The sequence below is a fragment of the Hyla sarda genome, chromosome 1 (genome assembly GCF_029499605.1).
Source record: "Hyla sarda isolate aHylSar1 chromosome 1, aHylSar1.hap1, whole genome shotgun sequence".
In the NCBI taxonomy this organism is placed as follows: domain Eukaryota; kingdom Metazoa; phylum Chordata; class Amphibia; order Anura; family Hylidae; genus Hyla; species Hyla sarda.
The window spans coordinates 614,490,520-614,503,022 of record NC_079189.1 but is presented as its reverse complement, the minus strand read 5'-3'; the positions used below and the strand labels follow the sequence as shown (position 1 = coordinate 614,503,022).

General features: G+C 48.0%; 2 protein-coding genes across 4 annotated transcripts in view; one reads left to right on the top strand and one right to left on the bottom strand.

Annotated features, from left to right (window-relative positions):
* Positions 1-12,503, bottom strand: part of LOC130298204 (oocyte zinc finger protein XlCOF7.1-like) — a 177,118-nt gene that overhangs the window by 62,205 nt on the left and 102,410 nt on the right. The window lies entirely within an intron of this gene.
* The window catches only part of LOC130297612 (oocyte zinc finger protein XlCOF22-like), a 36,081-nt gene that overhangs the window by 1,868 nt on the left and 21,710 nt on the right, over positions 1-12,503 (top strand). For all 3 annotated transcript variants that reach the window (XM_056550299.1, XM_056550283.1, XM_056550290.1), the window contains exons 2-3: positions 10,542-10,689; positions 11,484-11,663. In XM_056550299.1, coding sequence (XP_056406274.1) covers positions 10,612-10,689; positions 11,484-11,663 — 258 coding nt within the window. In that variant the 5' untranslated portion in view covers positions 10,542-10,611. The remainder of the gene's footprint in view (positions 1-10,541; positions 10,690-11,483; positions 11,664-12,503) is intronic.

Here is a 12,503-nt window from a genome sequence, read left to right as displayed (position 1 = left end):
TCCAGGGGAGGACCCCTTTATCTGCTTGTAGACATCTTAGGGGATGTCAGATCGTGATGTCCCGCCTCTCCATTTATGTCTATGTGAGGGGTGTGTGTCTGCCTACATGCCCCTCCCATAGACATGAAAGGAGGGGGTGTGGCTGTGACATCACAAGGGGGGTGTGGCTGTGACATCACGAGGGGGTGTGGCTGTGACATCACGAGGGGTGTGTGGCTGTGACATCACGAGGGGTGTGTGGCTGTGACATCACGAGGGGTGTGTGGCTGTGACATCACGAGGGGTGTGTGGCTGTGACATCACGAGGGGTGTGTGGCTGTGACATCAGGAGGGGGTGTGGCTGTGACATCAGGAGGGGGTGTGGCTGTGACATCAGGAGGGGGTGTGGCTGTGACATCAGGAGGGGGTGTGGCTGTGACATCAGGAGGGGGTGTGGCTGTGACATCAGGAGGGGGTGTGGCTGTGACATCAGGAGGGGGTGTGGCTGTGACATCACGAGGGGGTGTGGGTGTGACATCAGGAGGGGGTGTGGGTGTGACATCAGGAGGGGGTGTGGCTGTGACATCACGAGGGGGTGTGGCTGTGACATCAGGAGGGGGTGTGGCTGTGACATCAGGAGGGGGTGTGGCTGTGACATCAGGAGGGGGTGTGGCTGTGACATCACGAGGGGGTGTGGCTGTGACATCACGAGGGGGTGTGGCTGTGACATCACGAGGGGGTGTGGCTGTGACATCAGGAGGGGGTGTGGCTGTGACATCAGGAGGGGGTGTGGCTGTGACATCACGAGGGGGTGTGGCTGTGACATCAGGAGGGGGTGTGGCTGTGACATCAGGAGGGGGTGTGGCTGTGACATCAGGAGGGGGTGTGGCTGTGACATCAGGAGGGGGTGTGGCTGTGACATCAGGAGGGGGTGTGGCTGTGACATCACGAGGGGGTGTGGCTGTGACATCACCAGGGGGTGTGGCTGTGAGGTGACTCAATGAACCCCTTTTAAAGGCGACTCCGCCCCCAGACATCTTCTCCTCTCTCTGAGGGAGGGGACAGACATTGATATATAGTAAAATGATACATTAACCCTTCATCTCCCACATCCTATAAATATTCCCATATCCTCCGGCTCTGGTGTCCAAGGTGATAGCAGGGCTGGTGCAAGGGTTTTTGCCGCCCTAGGTGAAAGTTAATTTTGCCGCTCCCTTGACCCTGCCCACTGGCTCCGCCCTTTGACACGCCCCATTTTACAACTGCGGGGACACACTGTAACAAACCTCCTCATATAATATCCTTACTACTGGGTTGACACACTGTAACAAACCTCCTCATGTAATATCCTTACTACTGGGTTGACACACTGTAACAAACCTCCTCCTCATGTAATCTCCTTACTACTGGGGTGACACATTGTAACAAACCTCCTCCTCATGTAATCTCCTTACTACTGGGGTGACACACTGTAACAAACCTCCTCCTCATGTAATCTCCTTACTACTGGGGTGACACATTGTAACAAACCTCCTCCTCATGTAATCTCCTTACTACTGGGGTGACACACTGTAACAAACCTCCTCCTCATGTAATCTCCTTACTACTGGGGTGACACATTGTAACAAACCTCCTCCTCATGTAATCTCCTTACTACTGGGGTGACACACTGTAACAAACCTCCTCCTCATGTAATCTCCTTACTACTGGGGTGACACATTGTAATAAACCTCCTCCTCATGTAATCTCCTTACTACTGGGGTGACACACTGTAACAAACCTCCTCCTCATGTAATACCCTTACTACTGGGGTGACACACTGTAACAAACCCCCTCCTCATGTAATCTCCTTACTACTGGGGTGACACATTGTAACAAACCTCCTCCTCCTGTAATCTCCTTACTACTGGGGTGACACACTGTAACAAACCCCCTCCTCATGTAATCTCCTTACTACTGGGGTGACACACTGTAACAAACCTCCTCCTCGTGTAATCTCCTTACTACTGGGGTAAAAACACTGCAACAAACCTCCTCCTCATGTAATCTCCTTACTACTGGGGTGACACACTGTAACAAACCTCCTCCTCATGTAATCTCCTTACTACTGGGGTGACACACTGTAACAAACCTCCTCCTCATGTAATCTCCTTACTACTGGGGTAAAAACACTGCAACAAACCTCCTCCTCGTGTAATCTCCTTACTACTGGGGTGACATACTGTAACAAACCTCCTCCTCATATAATTTCCTTACTACTGGGGTAAAAACACTGTAACAAACCTCCTCCTCATGTAATCTCCTTACTACTGGGGTGACACACTGTAACAAACCCCCTCCTCATGTAATCTCCTTACTACTGGGGTGACACACTGTAACAAACCCCCTCCTCATGTAATCTCCTTACTACTGGGGTGACACACTGTAACAAACCTCCTCCTCATGTAATCTCCTTACTACTGGGGTGACACACTGTAACAAACCTCCTCCTCATGTAATCTCCTTACTACTGGGGTGAAAACACTGCAATAAACCTCATGTAATCTCCTTACTACTGGGGTGACACACTGTAACAAACCCCCTCCTCATGTAATCTCCTTACTACTGGGGTGACACACTGTAACAAACCCCCTCCTCATGTAATCTCCTTACTACTGGGGTGACACACTGTAACAAACCTCCTCCTCGTGTAATCTCCTTACTACTGGGGTAAAAACACTGTAACAAACCTCCTCCTCATGTAATCTCCTTACTACTGGGGTGACACACTGTAACAAACCTCCTCCTCATGTAATCTCCTTACTACTGGGGATGACACACTGCAACAAACCTCATGTAATCTCCTTACTACTGGGGTGACACACTGTAACAAACCTTCTCCTCATGTAATCTCCTTACTACTGGGGTGACACACTGTAACAAACCCCCTCCTCATGTAATCTCCTTACTACTGGGGTGACACACTGTAACAAACCTCCTCCTCATGTAATCTCCTTACTACTGGGGATGACACACTGCAACAAACCTCATGTAATCTCCTTACTACTGGGGTGACACACTGTAACAAACCTCCTCCTCATGTAATCTTACTACTGGGGTGACACACTGTAACAAACCTCCTCCTCATGTAATCTCCTTACTACTGGGGTGACACACTGTAACAAACCTCCTCCTCATGTAATCTCCTTACTTCTGGGGTGACACACTGTAACAAACCTCCTCCTCATGTAATCTCCTTACTTCTGGGGTGACACACTGTAACAAACCTCCTCCTCATGTAATCTTACTACTGGGGTGACACACTGTAACAAACCTCCTCCTCATGTAATCTCCTTACTTCTGGGGTGACACACTGTAACAAACCTCCTCCTCATGTAATCTCCTTACTTCTGGGGTGACACACTGTAACAAACCTCCTAATGTAATCTCATTACTACTGGGAGGTAGTATGTGTAAAACTACAACTCTCAGCATACCTAGACATCTATTGGGCCTCTGGGCATGCTGGGAGTAGTAGTTTTGCTACATCTGGCACCCAGGTTGGGAAAAATAGCCTCAGAAGTTACAGGACAAGGAGTAAAGCTGGCGATAAGGAGTTCTAGGTACATGATACTTTATACCTCCTCACCTCCATCTTTACTCCTTCTGTTACTTCTGAGGCAGTGTTCCTCAACCAGGGTGCCTTCCCATTTAGAAAAAAACTACAACTCCCAGCATGCCCAGAAAGCCTTTGGCTGTCTGGACATGCTTGGAGTTGTAGTTTTGCCATATATAGTGAGGAGGTGGTGACACCAGGTTCAGTGCAGTTTCATTGAGATACCTGGTGTCCTGATGGTGTCATGCCTGGTGTCCTGATGGTGTCATGCCTGGTGTCCTGATGGTGTCATGCCTGGTGTCCTGATGGTGTCATGCCTGGTGTCCTGATGGTGTCATGCCTGGTGTCATGCCTGGTGTCCTGATGGTGTCATGCCTGGTGTCCTGATGGTGTCATGCCTGGTGTCCTGATGGTGTCATTCCTGGTGTCCTGATGGTGTCATGCCTGGTGTCCTGATGGCGTCATGCCTGGTGTCCTGATGGTGTCATGCCTGATGTCCTGATGGTGTCATGCCTGGTGTCCTGATGGTGTCATGCCTGGTGTCCTGATGGTGTCATGCCTGATGTCCTGATGGTGTCATGCCTGGTGTCCTGATGGTGTCATGCCTGGTGTCCTGATGGTGTCATGCCTGGTGGTGTCCTGATGGTGTCATGCCTGGTGGTGTCCTGATGGTGTCATGCCTGGTGGTGTCCTGATGGTGTCATGCCTGGTGGTGTCCTGATGGTGTCATGCCTGGTGTCCTGATGGTGTCATGCCTGGTGTCCTGATTGTGTCAGGCCTGGTGTCCTGATGGTGTCCTGATGGTGTCATGCCTGGTGTCCTGATGGTGTCATGCCTGGTGTCCTGATGGTTTCATGCCTGGTGTCCTGATGGTGTCATGCCTGGTGTCATGCCTGGTGTCCTGATGGTGTCATGCCTGGTGTCATGCCTGGTGTCATGCCTGGTGTCCTGATGGTGTCATGCCTGGTGTCCTGATGGTGTCATGCCTGGTGTCCTGATGGTGTCATGCCTGGTGTCATGCCTGGTGTCATGCCTGGTGTCATGCCTGGTGTCCTCATGGTGTCATGCCTGGTGTCCTGATGGTGTCATGCCTGGTGTCATGCCTGGTGTCATGCCTGGTGTCATGCCTGGTGTCATGCCTGGTGTCCTCATGGTGTCAGGCCTGGTGTCCTGATGGTGTCATGCCTGGTGTCATGCCTGGTGTCCTGATGGTGTCATGCCTGGTGTCCTGATGGTGTCATGCCTGGTGTCCTGATGGTGTCCTGATGGTGTCATGCCTGGTGTCCTGATGGTGTCATGCCTGGTGTCATGCCTGGTGTCATGCCTGGTGTCCTGATGGTGTCATGCCTGGTGTCCTGATGGTGTCATGCCTGGTGTCCTGATGGTGTCATGCCTGGTGTCCTGATGGTGTCATGCCTGGTGTCCTGATGGTGTCATGCCTGGTGTCATGCCTGGTGTCATGCCTGGTGTCATGCCTGGTGTCCTGATGGTGTCATGCCTGGTGTCCTGATGGTGTCATGCCTGGTGTCATGCCTGGTGTCCTCATGGTGTCAGGCCTGGTGTCCTGATGGTGTCATGCCTGGTGTCATGCCTGGCGTCATGCCTGGTGTCCTGATGGTGTCATGCCTGATGTCCTGATGGTGTCATGCCTGGTGTCCTGATGGTGTCCTGATGGTGTCATGCCTGGTGTCCTGATGGTGTCATGCCTGGTGTCATGCCTGGTGTCATGCCTGGGGTCCTGATGGTGTCATGCCTGGTGTCCTGATGGTGTCATGCCTGGTGTCCTGATGGTGTCATGCCTGGTGTCATGCCTGGTGTCATGCCTGGTGTCATGCCTGGTGTCATGCCTGGTGTCATGCCTGGTGTCCTCATGGTGTCCTGATGGCGTCATGCCTGGTGTCATGCCTGGTGTCCTCATGGTGTCCTGATGGCGTCATGCCTGGTGTCATGCCTGGTGTCCTCATGTTGTCATGCCTGGTGTCCTGATGGTGTCATGCCTGGTGTCATGCCTGGTGTCCTCATGGTGTCAGGCCTGGTGTCCTGATGGTGTCATGCCTGGTGTCATGCCTGGTGTCATGCCTGGTGTCATGCCTGGTGTCCTGATGGTGTCATGCCTGGTGTCCTGATGGTGTCATGCCTGGTGTCCTGATGGTGTCCTGATGGTGTCATGCCTGGTGTCCTGATGGTGTCATGCCTGGTGTCATGCCTGGTGTCCTGATGGTGTCATGCCTGGTGTCCTGATGGTGTCATGCCTGGTGTCCTGATGGTGTCCTCATGGTGTCATGCCTGGTGTCCTCATGGTGTCCTGATGGTGTCATGCCTGGTGTCATGCCTGGTGTCCTGATGGTGTCATGCCTGGTGTCCTGATGGTGTCATGCCTGGTGTCCTGATGGTGTCCTGATGGTGTCATGCCTGGTGTCCTGATGGTGTCATGCCTGGTGTCCTCATGGTGTCCTGATGGCGTCATGCCTGGTGTCATGCCTGGTGTCATGCCTGGTGTCATGCCTGGTGTCATGCCTGGTGTCATGCCTGGTGTCATGCCTGGTGTCCTGATGGTGTCATGCCTGGTGTCCTGATGGTGTCATGCCTGGTGTCATGCCTGGTGTCCTGATGGTGTCATGCCTGGTGTCATGCCTGGTGTCCTGATGGTGTCATGCCTGGTGTCCTGATGGTGTCAGGCCTGGTGTCCTCATGTTGTCATGCCTGGTGTCATGCCTGGTGTCCTGATGGTGTCATGCCTGGTGTCATGCCTGGTGTCATGCCTGGTGTCCTCATGGTGTCAGGCCTGGTGTCCTGATGGTGTCATGCCTGGTGTCATGCCTGGTGTCATGCCTGGTGTCATGCCTGGTGTCCTGATGGTGTCATGCCTGGTGTCCTGATGGTGTCATGCCTGGTGTCCTGATGGTGTCCTGATGGTGTCATGCCTGGTGTCCTGATGGTGTCATGCCTGGTGTCATGCCTGGTGTCATGCCTGGTGTCCTGATGGTGTCATGCCTGGTGTCCTGATGGTGTCATGCCTGGTGTCCTGATGGTGTCCTGATGGTGTCATGCCTGGTGTCCTGATGGTGTCATGCCTGGTGTCATGCCTGGTGTCATGCCTGGTGTCATGCCTGGTGTCATGCCTGGTGTCATGCCTGGTGTCCTCATGGTGTCCTGATGGCGTCATGCCTGGTGTCATGCCTGGTGTCCTCATGGTGTCCTGATGGCGTCATGCCTGGTGTCATGCCTGGTGTCCTCATGGTGTCCTGATGGCGTCATGCCTGGTGTCATGCCTGGTGTCCTCATGGTGTCCTGATGGCGTCATGCCTGGTGTCATGCCTGGTGTCCTCATGGTGTCCTGATGGCGTCATGCCTGGTGTCATGCCTGGTGTCCTCATGGTGTCCTGATGGCGTCATGCCTGGTGTCATGCCTGGTGTCCTCATGGTGTCCTGATGGCGTCATGCCTGGTGTCATGCCTGGTGTCCTCATGGTGTCCTGATGGCGTCATGCCTGGTGTCATGCCTGGTGTCCTGCATGACACGGGTGAGGTGGTGTAACCGCTGATGGGCCCATGGGTAGGGTAAGTGGCGCGGCGCTCCGCTCTTCCTCGGCACGTTTCAAAACGCAGTCCCGCCTTTCTTCCTGCTCTTCAGAGCTGTCATTGCAGGCGGGCGTTTGTCTATTAAAAAAAAATATTTTAAAACACAGGAAATATTTATCTATCACTGAGATAAAAGATAGATAGAAGATATATCAATAGATTTAAGATAGACAGATATGAGATAGATAGACAGATATGAGATAGATAGATAGATATGAGATAGATAGATAGATATGAGATAGATATGAGATAGATAGATAGATAGATAGATATAGATAGATATGAGATAGATAGATAGATAGATAGATAGATAGATATGAGATAGATAGATATGAGATAGATAGATATGAGATAGATAGATATGAGATAGATAGATAGATAGATAGATAGATAGATAGATAGGGGATAGATAGATATGAGATAGATAGATATGAGATAGATAGATGAGATAGATATGAGATATATAGATATGAGAGAGATAGATATGAGATAGATATAGATAGATATGAGATAGATAGATATGAGATAGATAGATATGAGATAGATAGATATGAGATAGATAGATATGAGATAGATAGATATGAGATAGATAGATATGAGATAGATATAGATAGATATGAGATAGATAGATATGAGATAGATAGATATGAGATAGATAGATATGAGATAGATAGATATGAGATAGATATGAGATAGATATGAGATAGATAGATATGAGAGAGATATGAGATAGATAGATGAGATAGATATGAGATATATAGATATGAGAGAGATAGATATGAGATAGATAGATATGAGATAGATAGATAGAGAGAGAGAGAGAGAGAGAGATGGGATAGATATGAGAGAGAGAGATAGATATGAGAGATAGATAGATAGATATGAGAGATTGATAGATAGATATGAGAGAGAGATATAGATAGATAGATATGAGAGATTGATAGATAGATATGAGATAGATAGATAGATATGAGAGAGATAGATAGATATGACATAGATGATAGATAGATAGATAGATATGAGATAGATAGATAGATAGATAGATATGAGATAGATAGATATGAGATTGATAGACAGACAGATAGATATGAGAGAAATTGATATGAGAGAGAGATAGGAGAGATAGATAGATAGATATGGGATAGATAGATAGATAGATAGATACATTCATAGATATGAGATAGATAGATAGATATGAGATAGATAGATAGATAGATAGATATGAGATAGATAGATAGATATGATATAGATACATAGAAATGAGACAGATAGATAGATAGATATGAGATAGATAGATATGAGACAGATAGATATGAGATAGATAGATATGAGACAGATAGATATGAGATAGATAGATAGATAGATATGAGATAGATAGATATGAGATAGATAGATATGAGATTGATAGACAGACAGATAGATATGAGAGAAATTGATATGAGAGAGAGATAGGAGAGATAGATAGATAGATATGGGATAGATAGATAGATAGATAGATAGATAGATACATTCATAGATATGAGATAGATAGATAGATATGAGATAGATAGATAGATAGATATGAGATAGATAGATAGATATGATATAGATACATAGAAATGAGACAGATAGATAGATAGATATGAGATAGATAGATATGAGACAGATAGATATGAGACAGATAGATATGAGACAGATAGATATGGGATAGATAGATATGAGATAGATAGATATGAGATAGATACATAGATATGAGAGAGATAGATATGAGATAGATAGATATGAGATAGATAGATATGAGATAGATATGAGATAGATAGATAGATAGATGGATATGATATTGATAGATAGAAATGAGACAGATACATAGATATGAGACAGATACATAGATATGAGACAGATACATAGATATGAGACAGATACATAGATATGAGATAGATAGATAGATATGAGATAGATAGATTGATGATAGATAGATAATATACAGATGTATAGATCAGTATTTCCCAAATAGGGTGCCTCCAGCTGTTGCAAAACTATAACTTTCAGCATGCCTGGACAGCCAAAGGCATATTAGGAGTTAGGCTAGGTTCAGACTACGGAATCTCCGGGCAGAAAATTTCCGAGTTCCGTCTGCGCCAACTGAATTAGTCGGCCCTAGGACCGCGCGGACACTGCAGTCTCCTATAGACTGCTATGTGTTCTGCTCGGATTTCCGCCTGAAGAAAGAGCAACCCCCTTTCTTCAGGCGGAAATTTTCTAGCGGATTTTTCATCCGGATTTTCCACTTCACAAATTCCGAAGTGACAGAAATTTCAAGGCGGAAATTCCGTAGTCTGAACCTAGCCTTAAAGTTTTGCAACAGCTGGAGGCATCCTGGTTGGGAAACGCTGAAATTTAAGATGGATAGGAAAAATATAGGAGAAAGATAGATATAGATAGGTAGAGGGAAGGGGACAAAGTGCTGTTTAGGAGTCAGGGGGCAGTAAATGGGCAATTTCTCAATGTTTCCTCAGCAGGGTGCCTCCAGCTGTTGCAAAACTACAACTCCAAGCTTGCCTGGACAGGCAGAGGCATGCTGGTAGTTGTAGTGTTGGCACAGCTGGAGGAACCCTGCTGAGGAAACATTGAGAAATTGCCCATTTACTGCCCCCTGACTCCTAAACAGCACTTTGTCCCCTTCCCTCTTACTCCCAAGAAATTTACCTTGTAGATGGTGGCCTCAGTGCGGGCAGGTGTAGGAGTGCGCGCCGCGGTGGAGCAGGAAGCAAAGCATGTGCTCCTGCTCCAATAGCATTGCAGCCTGGTAGGAAGGGGAGGGGGGGAGGGAAGGAGCATCACTCACCTCCCAGAGAGTCAGTGCGGCCCGGATGGTGCCCCTTTGATGTTGATTTGTACTCTTGGAGGACTGCAGCGCTTCATGCCGGCCCTGGGTGATAGATTAGTCGCCATCCATGAGTCTCATGATAGATTCTACCAGACGTGGCCCCCGTGGATGTGATTCCAGGATCCTGTGGAGTCGCCGTCCTGTTGTGTCCTCCAGCGTGTTCTCTGCTATATTGCTGGGTCATGTGATTGGTCGTCCATTCCCGCCTTATGCTCCTCCCCCCCTTGTTTCCCTTCACCCTCTATCCTCCCTTTTCCTTCTCTTTTCTTTTCGTTTACCTTCTTGTCTTTCTTTTCGTGTTCTCTGTATTTTTTCTTCTGTATTTGATTCTTTGCCCCCAAAGATTCTGAAAGATTTTCTGGTAAATTTCCAAGGACGTCATCATAGAGGAGAACTCATCCGAAATCATTGTGACTATAATGTCTCCTCAGATGTTTCCCCAGATTATCTCCAGGAAATGGATTTTATTTCTCCATAGAATCTGGTGCGGTTTATCATCGTCTCCTCTTCTTCCCTTCAGGTTTCTCCAATCCAGGATCCTCTGCTGATATCTTCTATATAAGAGAATTCTCCTGGATGACCCATCAACCATGGAGAGAGACAGGAACAAGATGGCCGACAGGATCATAAACCTCACCCTACAGATACTCTTCCGGCTTACTGGAGAGGTGAGGGATTCTGGGAGTGATGTCACATGACCTCATTCTTATCTATGTAATAACAGATGGATATGACTGGAGAGGTGAGGGATTCTGGGAGTGCTATCACATGACTTCATTCTTATCTATGTAATAACAGATGGATATGACTGGAGAGGTGAGGGATTCTGGGAGTGATGTCACATGACCTCATTCTTATCTGTGTAATAACAGATGGATATGACTGGGGAGGTGAGGGATTCTGGGAGTGATGTCACATGACCTCATTCTTATCTATGTAATAACAGAAGGATATGACTGGAGAGGTGAGGGATTCTGGGAGTGATGTCACATGACCTCATTCTCATCTATGTAATAACAGATGGATATGACTGGAGAGGTGAGGGATTCTGGGAGTGATGTCATATGACCTCATTCTTATCTATGTAATAACAGATGGATATGACTGGAGAGGTGAGGGATTCTGGGAGTGATGTCACATGACCTCATTCTTATCTATGTAATAACAGATGGATATGACTGGAGAGGTGAGGGATTCTGACAGTGATGTCACATGACCTCATTCTTATCTATGTAATAACAGATGGATATGACTGGAGAGGTGAGGGATTCCGGGAGTGATGTCACATGACCACATTCTTATCTATGTAATAACAGATGGATATGACTGGAGAGGTGAGGGATTCTGGGAGTGATGTCACATGACCTCATTCTTATCTATGTAATAACCGATGGATATGACTGGAGAGGTGAGGGATTCTGAGAATGTATGTAGTGATATTAATGTGTCTCTCCATACACAGGATTACACAATAGTGAAGAAGTCCTCTAGTGGGCGCTGTCGGGCCCCTGTGTGTGAACGATGGGGAAGAACCCTGAGCCCAATCCCGGGGCCCCCACCTCACTCCCTGATACATGAGGAAATGGATGAACAGAAGATCCTAGAACTCATCAACAAGATGATGGAGCTGCTGACTGGAGAGGTGACCCTGCTGGGACATTATATAGTAATGGAGGGGTCTGGTGATGACTGGAGAGGTGACCCTGCTGGGACATTATACAGTAATGGAGGGGTCTGGTGATGACTGGAGAGGTGACACTGCTGGGACATTATACAGTAATGGAGGATCTGGTGATGACTGGAGAGGTGACACTGCTGGGAATGCTGGGACATTATATAGTAATGGAGGGGTCTGGTGATGACTGGAGAGGTGACACTGCTGGGACATTATACAGTAATGGAGGGGTCTGGTTATGACTGGAGAGGTGACACTGCAGGGACATTATACAGTAATGGAGGGGTCTGGTGATGACTGGAGAGGTGACACTGCTGGGACATTATACAGTAACGGAGGGGTCTGGTGATGACTGGAGAAGTGACACTGCTGGGACATTATACAGTAATGGAGGGGTCTGGTGATGACTGGAGAGGTGACACTGCTGGGACATTATACAGTAACGGAGGGGTCTGGTGATGACTGGAGAGGTGACACTGCTGGGACATTATACAGTAATGGAGGGGTCTGGTGATGACTGGAGAGGTGACACTGCTGGGACCTTATACAGTAATGGAGGGGTCTGGTGATGACTGGATAGGTGACCCTGCTGGGACATTATACAGTAATGGAGGGGTCTGGTGATGACTGGAGAGGTGACACTGCTGGGACATTATACAGTAATGGAGGGGTCTGGTTATGACTGGAGAGGTGACACTGCAGGGACATTATACAGTAATGGAGGGGTCTGGTGATGACTGGAGAGGTGACACTGCTGGGACATTATACAGTAATGGAGGGGTCTGGTGATGACTGGAGAGGTGACAC